This window comes from Leptonotus elevatus, chromosome 14, assembly GCF_054856555.1.
Source record: "Leptonotus elevatus isolate MCC_2025b chromosome 14, RoL_Lele_1.0, whole genome shotgun sequence".
Lineage (NCBI taxonomy): Eukaryota > Metazoa > Chordata > Actinopteri > Syngnathiformes > Syngnathidae > Leptonotus > Leptonotus elevatus.
Window position 1 is genome coordinate 8,147,130 of NC_141252.1, and position 18,291 is coordinate 8,165,420.

The window sequence follows — 18,291 nt, forward strand, 5'->3', positions numbered from 1 at the left end:
AGAATTGTAAAATACTACTTGACCCCAGTCTCCACAAATGTATGCATTGTTATTAAATGTATTACTGCTAAATTTTGACGTGGATGTGTTGCGACTGGAATTCCCTCAGTACAGGGGCGGTCATTAATCGCGCATTTAAAAAAAAAATGACTGCCATTAAAGGAACTTTAAATTAACTCAAAATGAACACACACATTTTGAGTATGTTGTGATTCTGCATAGGTTTCATTTTTTGAACTACTGAACTAGATTATTCCAATATTGTATATTGAGATGCGCCTGTACATCATCAATTCCATTAACAATTCGAGCGTACCTAAAACCATGCATTTTTATCAAGAGAGATATATATATATATGTTTTGGTACTTGTAGCATGAGCTCATCCAGTACATCCTGTCGGGGGACGAGCGGAAGGGGAGCGATGATGTGATCGGCTCTCAGGAGTGGAAAATGAGGTCGAGAGGTTAAAGAGGACAAAGTTTCCCCCAGTGGGATTCGGCTCTAAATTCGACTCTCTAAACTTGGGACGCTTGTGCGGGCATGCTTGTTTCCCTTCGGCCTGAGAACCACGCCCCCCCCCGAGCGAGAGGACATTTGTTGCGTCACTAAGATCATCGGACACAACATTAGGAACACCTGCACAGGCTAATGATAATACAATATGAAATCACTACCGACAAATGTGAGATTTTATGAGATATTATAGCTCAGTGTATGTTTTATAAGAAAAAAAATATTGTTGTTTGATGGAGTTTGAGAAAAAGAAATCCCCCAACCTTACTAAACCTAGCACTTCGAGCAGATAGAAACAAATACAGACAATACAAAGTATCAGTTTGTGATTATGATGACATCATCTGTTGCTGTCTCTGAACTAAAACGAAACGATCTTGGGTCAGATGATCGAAGACCTTGGCACAGATCCACTCTCAGTCCTGTTGTCCTCATTTGAGGTCACACTACTTTACTCCCCCCCCCCCCCCCCCCCCTCCTCCATCACCTCTGAAAGCCATCTGTAGATTTGGACGGATGATTGATGACGGTCATGCATGATTTCAGACTGTAATCGTTCACTTTCTCTTAATTCACATCTAATGTCAATTTCCGCCAAGGTGAAATTTCGAGCGCTCATTCCCATCGCTTCTGCATTAGCTTGCTCAGCGACTGAGACCATTTCCATGACTTCATTTTTGCACCAAGGTCTTGGTCTGATGCTGTTCCCATCACTGTTTGTTATTGTCTGTTTTGGTTCAGTTTGGTGTTGAACTTTTGATACTTGGGCAGGGGACAAAATATCAATATGGAATATTGCTCGTGCTATTGGCTGTCGATCAGTCCGGGCTGCTCCCCGATCTCATTTTAACACCGTAGAATTGTGTCTCTTTCCAGCCAAAAGGTTTTCGGCGCTACTACAGCTCGCCGTTGCTGATCCAGGAACAGTACGGCTGCATCAAAGAAGTCATGCCCATTGGTGAGTGGCCTAAATCTTCCCAATACGTTCTTCAATCTGTTCACTTGGGCTTTTCAGACATCTGTCTTGTGTTCCACGACAGCTTGTGGCAATAAAGTGGACCCCGTCTATGAGGCTCTCCGGTTTGGGACGTCGTTGGCCCAAAAGGCCAAGCGGGCCAGTGGCTCGGAGTCGCCACAAAGAAACTCGGTAAGGCCATTGGGAGTTGATTGTTAATATCTTTAGCATTTGCTTTGTCAAGGAGCTAATTTGGGGTTGTTACCAGTTCTAGCGATAGACTGATATTTCAGGGCCGATACTGATTATTAGTAGGCAAGGAGGCCGATAACCGATATTTGTAGTCGATATTGTTTTGCAGTCAAATTAAAAAATCAATAAACAACTTTAAAAAAATTTTTTTACATATTCTTTTAATCTAAAATACAGCAAATAGACTGCTTTGTTTCAAAATTCTAACAAAAAGTGAATACTTTTCTATAGTAAATTGTTTTCCAAAATTTTAACATAACTGAAATGCTCAACTTTCACTTATTTGTATTACATTTTATACTTTTATTTTTCTTACTTTTGCTTATTTTTGCTTTACTTTTAACAAAAGCAAAATGCAGCATCTCTTATAAAGTTCAGTGACATTTATATAAATATACTGTACAGCTTTATCGGCCTTCAGATTTGTAAAAAATTGTCAAAATGCTAAATATCGGCACCGATAATCGGCCCGGCCTGAGATGGTGCAATTTAGTGAAGTTTGGAGGAAACTGCAACTCAATTCACATGAAACAGCATTCAAAATGCCGTCGCACAAATGACGTACTTTGAAATATGAATTTGCCGTTGTGGGCGTGAACACAGCCAACTCGCCTTTCGACAAACGGAAGTGGCTCTTCTCATTCCCTTAAAAATCAGCGAGCGATAGACTCACAAATCCGTTTATAAGCAAACCTCCCCGGGTGGACTCGCCACACCAATTATAAAGCAGTTGTTATTAAACATCCCATTTATCCTTCTCCTTACCCACCAGCATGTGGTCGGGGCCCCGCGCGTCCGACCGTCGGGCCACCTCAGACACTTTGTTTATTTGGTGCCGCTGCCGCTGACATGTTGTAGCTGATGGAGCAAATAGATACCACCTCTGCGGAGCCATAAACACTACCAATAAAGGCATTCTGGTCCAAGCAGTCATGAAGGGAGCTGTTGTGCGCGCGCTCACGTTACAGCTGGAGATGAATCGAGCTGATTATAAATGCTACACTCTCGGGCCACCTCTGCATCTGTGCATGGAACAGTGGCGTTTTTAGACAGGCTTCTTTCGAGGAAAACTCAAATAGTCAGCGCTGTATTGAATGTTCACACAATCAGATAAGGTAAGACAAGCGGTAAGAGATTGCGCGCAATCTTAAATACTACTCTACTATAACTCTCTGCCATTGTTTACGTTTTCAAATAACTTCTACAACAGTCCTAGAAAATCGCAATGTGGCTCACACTGGTGAGCTATTTATAGAACAGGTTTACTTCCTGTCGTCCTTGGGGCTAACTGGGGCCTGTGGGCACCATGTTGATCTAGTAGATGCCAGTGTTGATTTTGACAAGACATTTTTATTTAGTTTTAGTCTTTTGACTAATGTTTTAGTCATAATTTAGTCATGTGATTGTATTTTAGTTTTAATCCAATTTTAGACGACGAAATAAAGAATAATTTTTAGGCGACTAAATCAGCATACATTTCAACTTGATAACAAATGATAACACACCTATTTTTATCTGTAGTTAACACTCAAGACACATTTAACACTTTATTTTTATTTTTTTTATTAAACTTTGTTTCAATAAAACATGTTGAACTGACAATAATATTACATCTTCAAACTTAGTTTTCACCAAAGTAAAAAAAAAAAAGTGCATAATTGCAAAAAAATATGACGAAAATTTTTCGTTGCCGAAATTAGCACTGGTAGATGCACAAAAGTTGAATCAAGTGAGTTAAGCACTGTAAAAACAGTTGGGTCAAAAATAACCCAACTATGGGTAAAAAATGGACCGATTCTTTACTTGGGTCATTTTGTATAAAAAATTTGTTAAATTGACCCATAAAGGGGATCGGTCCATTTTTGATACATAATTGGGTTACTTTTGAGCTAACTGTTTTAGAGAGACTAATGGATTTATTTTCCTGTTCCTGTCACACTTTTTTTTTTTCCCAAATTCATCAGGCTCAATCATAACTGTCCCAGCGGATAATGAACAAATTGCCATAATTATGCGAGTTACGCCCACTAGCCTTTTTAGTGACAAACTAAGGTATGAGGATGCTGTGCAGGAACAGGAACACAGCGTCAGCAGCACCAGGAAAGACGACACTGGGGAAATTACTCTGACAAGTAGGCCACACACCAATTTTGTAAATGAATCACTGTTCTGTATGACTTAAAACATCATCTTCTGGTGGGCCACTGGTCTTAATGTTGAGGCTCCTGGTGTGAACGCAAAGTCTGGATTTGTGATTGTATAATGACATGAAAATAAATGGACAAAGCATTTGCTGTGAACTATTCATGCCAACAACATAAACAAATCATTTAAATAAGAAAAAAATAATAAATTTCAGATACCTGAAAAATCTACTTTCAAATAGCAGTCACTATTAGTACAAAATGTTCAGCATGTCAAGGAAAAGCCTACTAGAACATCTGAAATATATTTGGGGTTCATCAGAGCCACTTTAATTATATTTGGTGACAGTTGTCTGCTGACTCCCATTTAACATGAGTTTGAATGTGACTAATTCTGAACACAGCCACTTTCCCAGTTACAAGAAGGGTGTGCACACTTGTGCAACCCCATGATCTCACTGATTTATTTTCACTTCTTGAAACGTTTGAGAATTATTATTTTTTGGGGTCACTTTAATGGTGGGAAAAAGCTTTGTAATCATTTTTGCGTTATATTTTTTATATCACAAATACCTGGAATTTGAACAGGGGTGTGTACACTTTTCCTATACACTGTAAGTAGGGTAACAAAGTATTTGCACTTTTTTTTTTTTTACTTTTCTATTCTGTTGTTGTTGTTGTACTTTGTTGCTTGTCACCACTGACCGCATCCTATAAGTAGCTCTCAATATGATGCAGCCCAGTTACCCTCCTGCAAACGCCAACCACGATAAATAAACATTGTTGATATCATTGAATTAAGAAATCCATCCCAATTTGTCTTTCAGGCCAGTGACTTGGATAACGTTCCGGAGGAAGCGGTGGCTCACGGCAGCAGACAAGCGCTGTCAAGAAAACACAGCGATGATGGTGAGTAGCCGGCTAGCCGTGGCTGTGGGAAAAATTCCCGCCGTTGAGATTTGTCAGGATTCTCCCATCCATCAAAGTAAGCTCCGCCCACTTGATTCGAACTGGTCTGCCGCAAAGACTTCTGGGATTGCTAGGTGATTCTTTTTTATTTAATAATGCTATGTTCATGTTTTATTGTTAATCAAAGATGTGTTAAGGTCACTGTTACATTACAGTTTTAGCGGTGTTATAGTAATGGGGCATAATGTAATAAAGTACATTATCAGAAATATTATTACATTATTGATGACATTATTACACTATTGGGTTTTATTAAATTTGTGATCGAGATAAGTGCAAATGTTCTTACATTTTCAAGCATTACAACATTTTTCAGGAAATTATTACATTACAGGATGCGACACTGAAACAGATTCTTGGCATTTTCATTCATTTTGATGAGGAAAGATGATTTGAGATAAACACCCCTCATAGACTTGTTGCAATCTGCTTTTTCATTTTTTTCCCACCCATTTATGCAATTTAAGGTGTGTTTATTTTCACTCAGTATTCGCAGTTCTTGAGAACGGGGCAGAGCACTACCACCATCAGCCAGAAAGAACACGCCACAATTCTGAGGTGAGATATGTCTGGACGCACAGTTAAAATCGATGGCTTTGTTCTTATACACCGATGAGTGTAAAAAAAATGCAGCATCGCATCGCTCATCCTGTCTTGAATGCCCTCCGCCATAATCGCTTCAGTTCCCAGAAAATGGAGGGAAAAGCTCTTTTTCCTGCGGTAACAAATCAAATTGGAGCTGACACGAGCACGGCAGGCCTGCGCTGTTAGAGCCAAGCCTTGACCTCTCAACTGCTTGGGTCTGCGGGCCTCCTGATACTTTATTCTCTGCATAAAGACAACTCAAGTCAGGCAGCACAAAATATCTTATCAACTCCTGTAGGGCGATGATGAACATCTTTAAAAGCAAGCCCCACTTTTATCTTTTCTGCCTGATGAAATGTGCGGAGGAGCTTTTTGAGTGCATTTTTTTGCTTACTTTTTTTAGTTTGTCATGTTTATCTCCGTTGTCAGCGGAAAATAGACCACAGATACTCGGGCAAACATAAAAGTGAACAAATAACCATACAAGGCAAATACACAAACGTTCCGCTCGCTTCACAAAGGGGAAGAGGCTCGAATGCGTCGCGCTGCGTTCGGCGGGCCGAGCACAGCTGGCGGCGCGCGTCCTCCGACAGGTCCATTAGATTCAGTGAAGGCTCAAACGGATGGAGGCTCTGTCGGAAAATGGAAGTTCGGCCCCGTGGTTTCACTTAAGCAAAGAAGAATTATGATAACATTGACATTAACATGTAAAGGGGCAGCATGTGGGATTTAGTGCCATCTAGTGGTGAACTAATAGAATGCAATGATTTTGAACTACTACGCAGCCTACCACCAATTACTACCAATTATTATTTGCCGTGAGTGAGCCCAGCGAGTGGCGGAGAGCGAGCAAGCAGGAGCTAGCAGGATCGGCGAGCAAGAGTGGCTAGCAAAAACTAGCTGGAGTGGCTAACAAGAGTAGCTAGCAGGAGCGGCGAGCAAGAGTGACTAGCAAAAACTAGCTGGAGTGGCTAACAAGCAGCTAGGAGGAGCGGCGAGCAAGAGTGACTAGCAAATACTAGCTGGAGGGGCTAACAAGAGTCTAGCAGGAGCGGCGAGCAAAAGTGACTAGCAAAAACTAGCTGGAGTGGCTAACAAGAGGCTAGCAGGAACGGCGAGCAAGAGTGACTAGCAAAAACTAGCTAGAGTGGCTAACAAGCAGCTAGCAGGAACGGCGAGCAAGAGTGACTAGCAAAAACTAGCTGGAGTGGCTAACAAGAGGCTAGTAGCAGGAACGGCGAGCAAAAGTGAATAGCAAAAACTAGCCGGAGTGGCTAACAAGCGGCTAGTAGCAGGAGCGGCGAGCAAAAGTGAATAGCAAAAACTAGCTGGAGTGGCTAACAAGAGGCTAGTAGCAGGAACGGCGAGCAAGAGTGACTAGCAAAAACTAGCTAGAGTGGCTAACAAGCAGCTAGCAGGAACGGCGAGCAAGAGTGACTAGCCAAAACTAGCTAGAGTGGCTAACAAGCGGCTAGTAGCAGGAGCTACAGGAGTGACTAGCAAATACTAGCTGGCGTGGCTAAGAAAAGCAGCTAGCATCAGAAGATAGCAAAAGCTAGCGAGAGCAAAGCAAAGGGAGCCCGAATCACGGGACTCAGTGACGACCACTTGCACGCCTCAGCTGTGGAAGGTAACGGGTGCTCGACTCATTGGGTCCGACACTAGCTGCAACTACCACAAGAGGCTAACTACATTCACCAAGTTTGTCTCCTTGGGGCATCCATTACAGAAAGATGGCGGCGAAATATGTCAGCCTCCTGTTAGGCGACCTATGTAACGTAATTAGCGATCACTAGACCTATGATTATATAAAAAAATGTACGTTGATGTGAACATATTTTTTAAAATTAATGAATTACTAGTTCACCATTAGAGTAGTACAACCTACACACATGTTCTAGGTGGCCCCACTAGTCAAAACACAGTATTTTGATTAAAATGGTTTGTTGACATCAAAATTCACCCGTTTTTAACCATGTCAGGATGGGGCGGCCATTTTGCCTTACTGCCACTCGGCTGTCAACTGAAAATGACAACACGGTGCCTAAGGGCTCAGCTTGTGAATGTCACATGACCAAACCTAGAAAGCAAGTGAGGCGTGATTGGTCGTTACCCTTCGACGAGTGGGGTTATTATTATTATTATTATTTCTGTCCCCAGAGGCCACACAGGCACTTTGCCTTGTGCTTGCTTCTAACTCATCCATCAGCCGGTCCTTGTGGATGACACATGGCTTCATTACTACTTGGCGCCTCAAGGCAAGCAAAGTCCCGCCATCTTGACAAAATACCACCTGAGTGTTTTCTTTAGTTCACTGTCATTACCCCCCCCCCCCCACAATTTTCCTTTCAAGGACTGTGAAATGTAGAAGGCAACGCTCCGCACTCGATGTGTCTGTGATAGAACTGACAACAGAAGAAGAAAAAAAAACACATTTTTGTGGGCTAGTGCTAATTGGGCCAACACTTCTCCGACAACTTCCTGCGGGCCCACCTCCAGTTCCATTTTATCTTCCTCGATCCCGCTTCTCACACTTGTGTTGACGGGGGATTCAAAGGAACAGATTGCGGTGCAACTTTCGCAGCTCTTTGCTTTATCAGCGTAACGTAAACGTAACGCTGAGTGGCGTGCACGTGAATGCCGAGGTTATATTTCGACTTATGAAAGTGGCAATATACGGTAAATGCATAGAGGAGGGTTTTGTTTGGGGTTTGTTCATGGAGTCTTTTGCATTTTTCTTTTATCAAGAGTAATTGACAAAATAATTTCTATTTGTTTGTAGTAGACCGCAAGTTTTGTATCATGAACACTGGACTCGTATTCACACATGCGAATCAATTAATTTGATTAAATTTAATTTAAATTCTGTACATTGATAAAAAAATAAAAATAAAAATAAATAACTAAATATATATATATAAAATGATTTACAAAAATAAAAAATTGCTTGTAGGCGACCAAAAAGTACTACACTTTTTAAAATTGTATTTACATTTTTACTCTTACATTACAAAACAAATCTCCTCCACCAAAATGAGATTATTGGTTGAACGACTAAAGACTATTTTGTAGTAAACCCTTATGTGATGATAATCAAATTAATGTCGATTATTTATATTTATTTATTTACAGTAATCAACTTCAAGCTATAATTTGCTATGTTTATGCGGTCAGAAAATAAAATGTAACATGAAATATTTAACCCCCTGCTTAGTTAAAAAAAAAACTGTAGTCAGATAAGATGTGTTTATTAGATGTACTTGAAGCAGGTTTACTGTAAGCGGGCGTTGTGTTGTAGTTGTGTTCAGGTGCAGTGCGGAACTCGCCCCTGAGAGCTAACTCACGTGTCTTTGTTGCCATGTGTGTGTGTGTTTGTGTGCGTGTGTGTGTGTCTAGCTGGAAGACAGCCAGCTTCACGAAGATGCACTCCAGCTCAACACCTACGTGGCCTTGTACAGTTTTACTGCCCAAGAGAGCCATGACCTGGAGATGAGGCTAGTTTACACGCACGCACACCAATGTTTTAAATATAATTATCAACCGTGTAGGAAAGATGAATATCAATATGCGATATTGTATTTATGTTACGTCTCTGCAAGTATTTCCATTTTTGAATGATCACAACATTGCTGCATTTCATTTTTTTTTTTTTTTGTCTCAAGACTGCCGATGACGTTTTGGTTGAGTCACGATAACAACAACGTTTGTTTGTTCAATTAATTCCTGCGGCTCTCGCCAGGATGGTTACACACGCACCGATTTTTCTTACACATCTTAACCGATTTTTAAAACGTGACAGACACCCCCTGATGATGGGAAAAATATCCGTCAAGTGTTTGTCGTGTTGTGTACTCGAGGTTTCCAACAGACCACACAGGTAGGGATGTCAGTTGTAGTACCAAAACTGGCCTGTGAGAGGCAGCGTGGTGCCACAGTTCATACAGTCTGTTGGAAAATCCAAAGAAGAGTAGTAGGAGAGGTACAAGGTACATACTTCTTGGACACAAATTACTACTTTCCTATTGGATAGTAGTAGAAGTAGAAGTACACGAAGTAGAAGTAGGAGTACAAGTAGTAGAGGTACAAGGTCCATACTTCCTTGACATTAATTACTACTTTCCTATTGGACAGTAGTGGAAGTACACGAAGTAGGAGTAGAAGTACAAGTACAAGTCGTAGAGATACAAGTATAAGAAGTAGTAGAAGTACAAGTAATAGAAGTACTAGGTACATACTTCATTGACACTTATTACTACTTTCCTATTGGATAGCAGTAGAAGTAGCAGAAGTAGAAGTAGCATAGTTACAAGGTACATACTTCCTTGACACCAATTACTACTTTCCTATTGGAAAGGGCTTTGGCAGCCAGACCATTACAGAAATAAGAAGCGAATTCATGAATTGCAAACCACCAATATCGCCGCGACGCATTAATATTGAATAGTCCAACTTGTTGTGACATTTCTAATGTTCCCGTTTTTAGCAGTACAGTATGAGTGCATCCTTTACGTATGCTGCATTTTCTGCTGCAAAAGGTGTCAGACTGCCCGATCACCGCCGCCGCACGCTTCGACGCACTTTGGAGCAGGCTCTTAAGATGGGAAGTGAAGCGCTCGTCATGTGTCGTCTTTTATCTCAAGCACCCATTTTTGTTCCTGTTCCCACAAAATTACCCGACGGATTTAAAGACATGGAGACACACACACGCAGTATGACACCTGACTGATCCCTATGTTCTGCTAACAGGTTCAAGCAGACCCACTGTAAAAAAAAAGAAAAAAAGGGGGTTAAAAAAAGAAGATTTTCATCAAATATTCATTAATTTTACTAGTGAGAAAATTCATTTTTTTTTTTCGAGGAGTTCCACTTGTGCTTGATTACGTGATTACTTCAACAATGTGGTGATTGTAATGACGAGAACCGCCATGTACAAGTGTTTCAGGAATTTCCACCAGCTCCTTTTCTGAAGATGCCCACATGGTTCATTTCATCTTTTGGATGTGGAAAAATGTATATTTTCTTGTCCACGCTGAACCGTGTTTTCTCAGTAACGGTGATTATTACCAGGATAACGGCACACTCCAACAATCACAAGAGGTGGAAATAGGGGAAATGACGTAAAAACCCACATTTTCCTCAGTAGAAATGTTCCTTTTCCCTTTTTTTTTGGAACGCATCAAACTTTGCCAACAATGACTTGTGAGCAGATGCTTGTAATTACGACAGCGCACACAGACATGCGGTACAGTGATTCACGATTTTCCTGGAAAAGAAGAATTCCTCGCAGTAAAACGGATTGCTGCGAATGACATGATGATGATAAACAGCTTTTTTTTCTGGCTGCGCTAACTGCTTTCATCGCAAACACTGCAGCCTGGTCGTTACCTTCACCCTCGTCGGATTAAAGTTTTGATATTTTCATGGAGCGCTTACATTTTGTTGTTTATTAAAAGGAATTTAACAAGATGGAGACAGCGACAGTGAGAAGAGCGTAAATTGAAAGAAAGAGGGTGGAAGATTCTTTCAATCGGGCAGAAAGAAATATTTATACATGTCTGTTCAAAATCAACATTAAAAAATATATATATATTTTTAAAACCTAGCTAAATATTATTTCCTAGCGGCTAGCAACAAAAGCAGAATACCATTGTGCTACGTCCATTTAATTAAATAACAAACTTTTATATCATTATACACACTTGAATTGTGATCTTTTTTTTTTCATTAATTTGTCATTGAACAGTGAATAAGTCTTACAGCAATTGAGGATAAACAAAATGAAAATTTAGCTAGCTTTACTAGCGGCTAACATGCTAGGTCAAGATTTCAATGTTGTGTTTACCATGTCTTTCTTAAACATGGGTTATGCGTGCCAAATGCTTTCAATTGATCTGTAATTTTAAAAAAAAGAAATATTCATGAAGGTGTTAAAGCAGGCCTATGGGTCAAAAGAAGTTACACACGGCAGCTATAAAAATCAACATTCAATGATTGTTGGAAGTGGGTTTCATCTTTTAAAAACGTAGCCTAGCTAGCTTCCTTCAAGATCTCATTGCTGTAACACAGAAACATTAGAAAAGGCATCTTTATTTTACCCAACAGATTAATCCATTTCCCCATTAATTTGTCAATGAATAATGTACAAATGTTTATTTTTTTTAAAAAGAGGAAAAATAGCAGAAATAAAACGTAGCTCGCTTTCCTAGCAGTGAGCATGCTAACTCAGGATTCCTGTAGTACAATTTCATTGTAGTTCATAAAGCTCAGATATAAATAACAAAAAGCCAGTTTAATTTCACCCCTACTATATTAATTTGGAAAATAAATACCATTTTGGCTCATTTCTCCTTTTGTTTTGACTTTTTTATTGCAGGGCGGGAGACCGAATTTTGCTTGTTGATGAATCCAATGATGATTGGTGGAAGGTAAGCGTTAAATTACCTTTACGCGCCGTGACTTCTTCATCCTATGATGAAGAATGAATTGTTTTGGAGCATTTCCAAGACGATGATAAAAAAAAGTGTGTGTGTTTTCCCCAATTACAAATAAATCAACCTGGAATAAATAAATTGACGGATGAGCCTAGCAGTAAATGAGAGCAAGACAAAAAAAAAAAAAATGACAAGATTGTGTGTATAGAATCCTAATAAAAGGGAGATAAAAGATGCCTGTGCAAAGCGGGCCGCATGCTGCTAGCAGACCATGAGCTAACTCATTGCGCATTTAACCCTGCTGCTTCTCATCAGGCTGAGGATAAACACACACATCTGGCCTGTTTGGAGAAGTTTGCAATTAAAAGCAATAACGCTGAAGCTGACAAAAGAACAACAACTCATGTGTCACCAATAATCTGTTTGATATTTTCCAGGGGGTTATTGAGGACAGGATCGGTTTCTTCCCCGCATCCTTTGCTCATCAATTGCGGGCGGGAGACCAGGTTTTTAGGTGTAACAGGACGTTCGTCGGCTGCAGGGAGCAGGGCCAGACCACATTGAAGGAGGGACAGGTCTGTTTTTACCTCTACCAAGGCAAAAAACTGCATTTCCATAATACGGCTTTCCCCACATATCCATAACCTTGCCCAACACGTTTATGATGCAAGCAGGAACATGTATTTACAACATTTATTCTCAAAGGTCTTTAAGCATATTTTTTGAGAGAGCAAAGCAATGGAGAATGCAAAAATACAAAAAGTGTATCAGCGTACCAATCCGTCTTTGTGTTTACGGATAACAAATCGTGCATTTTCAAAACTAACAAACTGATCATGTTAAAGTATACATCGAAGATCATGCCCAAAGATGTACATTGTAATGTGGACCAATAGCCATTACTTACCGTTGGCGCAAAAAGCAGGATTTGAAGATGATTTCACACGCAATAATCGTCAGCAAAAAATAAGGTGAGCTTGAAATACTTCCTGTTTTCACTCTTCTTTGAAATTTAGTGTCAAACATAATGGCGTGACGCCATCTCGTGGCCGACAGTGGAATTACAAATGAGTGCACTGTACAAAAACAGTCTGTGAAACAGTGGGACCACGAACCCGAAACCCGCAAAGGACGGGAATTTACTGTACGCTTCTTTTCATCACTTTGTAGGGAATGAAAGACCACAATTTGAGGAATTAGTGTTCTTTACTGACCTTTCAAACGTCCACATCCACGTTTTACCACTGTGTCATTTATGATCAATCTTTAGAACTTATCAAACGAATATTTGATATTCCAAGCTATCTTCAAAGAGCTTGCGCTGTTCCCGGGAGGCCTCTTATGTCACTCGCCCTCGCATCATCTCCCCGCAAATGACTTATCCGTCAAATATGCTCGCGCTTTGATGAGATGTCCCGTTTCCCCCACAATGCTTATGGTGGGACTCTGGAGGAGAAGTCGAGTAAGCAAACCCTCAACGGACACGAAGCCATCCAACGCGAGATCGGCGTGTTCCCAGAAAGCCTAATGTGATCACTTAAAGGAGAACACAGGTCACACAAAATGATCTGGAACATTTTGATGTGTTTGTAACAGCACTCGAGAGCTCCTTCAATTTTGACTTGAAATGTTACAAGAGCAACTACACATGAATCGTGCTTGTGGAATGGAATCAGTCCATTTTTAATATTTTTTTGTCATGTTAAAAGTTTGAGTGATTGTAAACTACTGTAGATGATGATTTAAATTCTCTTATAGTGTGTTTTGTATAATATTGATTTTTTTATAATTGTTATTTGGCCAGCCAGTTTGGAATGCATGTAAACAAACAAACACAAACATCCAATATGCTAGATTTTTAGTTGGAATAATTATAAATTAAACCATTTTCATCCTAATTGTGCAGAAAAGTCATACACCAACTTAACCTTTAAGTAACCTGTTAGAAAATGGAACTTGTTTTGGGAACTTTACACAAACTAGTTAAAAATTATGAGAAGATCCTACCGCTGTTGAACAGTCAGCAAAAGGATGAGAGCGTCCTCTGCTGGGCAAACTTCGTAATTACGCTGTCACTCAAGCGCCGTACTGAGGTTGGCCCAAAACTACACATTTAAAAAAATAAAATAATTTATTCCTCATTTTATTATTATTAATATTATTATTATTGGTAGTATTAGTAGTAAAAAAAATAAAAAAAATAAAAAAGAATCAATTCGTAAAGTTGACTTGAAGGGCATCTGACATACGATGTACTAAACAAATCATGCAAGCTAAACACCGGACAACTCAAAATTCCAATTGAAGGTTGTTATCGTCGATAAAATTTAAATTTGGACAACTTTGGAGAAAGATGCGATGCAATTTTAATTTGGACAACTTTGGTGAAAGATGGCAGGCTTGCTTGTTGTGCTAAGTTAGCATAGTTAGCACTGCTAACTCACATTGTTGCCATAAATGTCATTACTTAACATTTAACAAGTTTTTCCATCTTAAACGACGGTTTTCCCGAATGTCCTCTGCCACCAGATTTGCGTGAGCGGCGAGGAAGAGAGCAACGGCTTCATCAGGGTGGCGAGCGGCAAGAAGCGAGGCTTCGTTCCCTGCGATGTCCTCGACATCATGTGAGGGGCAAAACGCGCTTGAGGGATGACGAGAACATGGCGGCGGCGGCGTCTGTCGAAGGGTTGCCTACGTCACGAAGGTGGACGGGAAGTTGGAAAGACGCACGTGAGAAGACGAGCGCTGCCTTGTTTGTTTGGCTGCTATCACTGGATTTCATCTTTTAATTTATACGCAATAAAAGCAGCAAGATGGCTGCTTTTCACTTTCAACGTGCATTTTGAAAGAATACAAAACGTGCCATTGATCTTTTCGACAGGGTTTTGGTGGGAGAAGATATGCCACACTGAAAATAGAAATGGAGAGTAATGTTAGGAAGATAAATATATATTTTTGAGAAGAAAAGTCATAGTAAAAATAAATAAATAAATAAATTGGGGGCCAAAATATCATTTTTTTAATGAATTGCGTTTGTTTCCCATTTATTAAGATCATTAGAATTTTTGTTTTGAGAAAAAAAGTCCATAATCGTACAGAAATAGTCATATTTTTCCGAGTTTAAAAATACACATTTTTCCATTAAAACTCATGATACCACAAGATTGGAGTCAAAAAATGTTGGGAAAAATATCACCCCCTGCCTCAAAATATGTAATCTATTTCCTCGTGAAAAATAATTTGGGCCGCAAACATAACTTCAGAGAATCTTTTTTATTTAATAATATACTTTTGAGGGAATTTGAATTTTCTTTAAAGTCTTTTAAGTCATTTTAGAAAATTAAAGTCAAAATAATGATTAATGAACTAATATTCTCTGAATATTACGACTTTTTCTCAAAAATATACAACTTTTCCCCTTTAAAAAAAAATACATGTAGCGTTGCCTTATTGCATGCACTCATCTGTTCTCTACTAACCAATAGTTTAGGTTCCACTGCATTTAAATGGTAAAATAAACATTTTGTAATGCCCTAAATTGTCATTTTGAGGGTGGGGGGGTTTATTTATTTATTTTATTTAGTGCAGAAATCAAAAGTGTCTTCAGCAATGCACGCACTTTGAGCTGATGACTTCACAAGCCGTCTGTCTGCTTGAAAAGCTTTTTGCACATTGCTCTAATGAATGTTGACAAAAGAGGACAGCCTCATTAGATTATTTGACCTATGTCGGTTAGCTGAGGTCTGATTCCAAAAGTGAAATGTCAACTAGAGCGTCACCAACCAACCGCACAGTCAGAAATAATTGTCACTGGTCAAAATTTTAGGCACACCTGCACCGGCAACGTGGTCCCAAAAAGAGCTAAATCTAATAATCGACGCCCACCGAAAAGGCTTGTAATTGCCTATGCATGCCATCAGATGGCGGTAAAGAGATATTTTTTTTTATAATGCTGTGGCCATATGACAATGTTTGAGCTACAGAATATAACGGAGTCACAGGTTTACTGCTTTGATGTGACAAAACCTGAAGACGGAGGAGTCTAGCCAGACAAATATTAAATTACCTGCGTGGAAAATGAAACTGGTGTGGTTGTTCTATGTCAGTCTTTGTGAGCTCTTATGACCATTGCATCATAACAGATCCTGTCACATATACCTGTGTGTGTGTGTATATATATATGTACTAAATGTCCACCAACAATATATTGTACATAGTGTCTGTATAAAGGATTAAAACAACTTCTTACTACTGTGGAAGCTTGGTGGTGACTGGCATTATTTGTGTTTGGATCTCGCTTCAAAACTGAAATATACATGGTGAGCGAATAAGGGTTCTGTTAGAATACGGCTAATAATAGGATTTTATTTAATCATTAATATGTTAAATATTAATTTGACTACACATTTTTAGGTGGGCTACATTGGTGCTTTTTAATTGTTTTTGTGAGAAATTTATTATATTTAATAATTCTTTAAAATAAAATCTAATATTTCTTTCTGGAATTATTTTAATGATCTAACTTGCACTTTTTCTAAAGATAATTGTTACTTTAAAAATATTACAATATAATGCATCTTTGTAAATTTATTTTATTAGATATGAAGTGGTGCCTTTAAGATTAGTTCAATTTGTTCTGCAACACTTTCCAAATTGAAATGAATGAAACACCATTGATTAATCTGTTCCAGCCCTACACCTACCAAATAAACTAAATGTTTATAGCGTTTTCTTTGACAAATTAGCACTCCATAAAATTGTACTTTATAAAAACAAAAATCATTATATATATATTTTTTTAAGGAATTAACTATTTTAATTTATTGTGACTGTGCAGTTCATTCTGGTGTGCGCGAGTATAATACAGACATAGACATACGCTGTATTCAGATCTAAACAGGCACAAATGTTTAGATTGAGCGTAAACTTCCACTGGAAGCCGATAGATGCAGTCATTCTAAAGTTTGCACACAGGCTCCCTCTAGTGGTACGGAAACTAACTTAACTGCATGAAACTACATTGGCTTCAACTTTTTTATTTTTTATTTTATTTTAAATCATCCAGTAGTTAAGGATTCACCTGGGGTTAGGAGATTTCAAAAGCATTTGTGTCAAACATGAGCTACAAAGCAAATGTGGAAGCGGAGACGTTTGGTTCCACATGAAAGACATCAGAGTCAATCCATTGAGCTGTTGCAGCATCATCGAGATTAAAGGCACTCCTGAGTGACTTTTCAATTGGACTTTCAATAATTATCTTCATCTGCAATGATGGAGGCTAAGGTTTTATTAAGATGAAACAAAACGTGTGTGCATGTGTGTGTGAGAGCAACAATGTGTATGTATTTGTTGATGAAAGTGTGTGAGTGTGTTTTTGTATGTGTGCAAAAGTGTGTTATAGTGTGAGTGAGAGAGATAGCATGTGTAAGTGAGAGGTTCTGCATGAGAAAGAATTCCCATGAGTGGCTGAGTGGTATTTTTGTGTGAGAGTGAAAGGGAGAGTGTGGGTGAAAGAAAGTGTTCCTGCGATTAGAGTGAATGTGTGAGAGTGTGTGATAGAGTGCGTTAGTGAGAGCATGTGTGCCAGTGAGAGTGTGTTGATGTGTGATAGTGAGTAAATGTGAGAGGGTACAGTGTGCTGAGAGTGTATGTGTGTGCAACAGTGCAAAATACTCTGTGTGTGTGTGAGAGATAGTACGTGCAAGTGAGAGGTTCTGCATGAGAAAGACTAACCGTGAGAGTGGCTGAGTAGTATTTTGTGTGAGAGTGAATGTGAGTGTGGGTGAAAGAAAGTGTTCCTGCGGTTAGAGAATGAATGTGTGAGAGTGTGTGATAGAGTGCAAGTGAGAGAGCGCGGAAGTGAGAGCATATGGGCCAGTGAGAGTGTGTGTTGATGTGTGATAGTGAGTATATGTGAGAGGGTACAGTGTGTCTTAGAATGTATGTGAAAGTTTGTGAAATAATGTGTGCCAGTGGGAATGTGTGTGCATGTGAAAGTGCAGTGTGAGTGAGCTTGAGTGTCATGTGTGCTCATGAGCAAATGTGAGAGTTTATTTTAGTGTTGAGAGTTCTGTGTAAGGGTGCGTGCCAGTGAGAGTGTGTTTGTGAGTACGCCTGCGAGTTACGTACGATAGTGAGTAAACGTGAGAGATTATGTCTAAGAGTGTGTGTGTGAGAGTACTGTGAGATAATTCCCTACCAGTGGGAGTGTGTGCATATGAAAGGTTATGTGTGAGTATGCTTGAGTGTCATGTGTGTTTCTGAGTGAATGTGAGTTTGGCTGCGAGTGTGTGTGTGTGTGTGTTTGTGAGAGAGAATTCTGTGTGTCTGTGTGTTTGTTAGCATTGCTGAGAGTCACATGTGATAGGCAGTGAATGTGAAAGAATTCGCCTGAGAGTGATGTGTGAGAAATGCCTTTTCTGAGAATGTGTGAGAGTCCT

The 18,291-nt window shown here is 39.5% G+C and overlaps 1 protein-coding gene across 3 annotated transcripts in view; it reads left to right on the forward strand.

Moving 5' to 3' along the window:
* stac (SH3 and cysteine rich domain) overlaps nucleotides 1–16,110 on the forward strand; it is a 40,069-nt gene extending 23,959 nt beyond the window's left edge. For all 3 annotated transcript variants that reach the window (XM_086095569.1, XM_086095570.1, XM_086095568.1), the window contains 8 exons: nucleotides 1,392–1,473; nucleotides 1,556–1,662; nucleotides 4,694–4,775; nucleotides 5,323–5,393; nucleotides 8,817–8,914; nucleotides 11,794–11,845; nucleotides 12,289–12,426; nucleotides 14,381–16,110. In XM_086095569.1, coding sequence (XP_085951695.1) covers nucleotides 1,392–1,473; nucleotides 1,556–1,662; nucleotides 4,694–4,775; nucleotides 5,323–5,393; nucleotides 8,817–8,914; nucleotides 11,794–11,845; nucleotides 12,289–12,426; nucleotides 14,381–14,479 — 729 coding nt within the window. In that variant the 3' untranslated portion in view covers nucleotides 14,480–16,110. The remainder of the gene's footprint in view (nucleotides 1–1,391; nucleotides 1,474–1,555; nucleotides 1,663–4,693; nucleotides 4,776–5,322; nucleotides 5,394–8,816; nucleotides 8,915–11,793; nucleotides 11,846–12,288; nucleotides 12,427–14,380) is intronic.
* The last annotated feature ends 2,181 nt before the right edge of the window (nucleotides 16,111–18,291 follow it).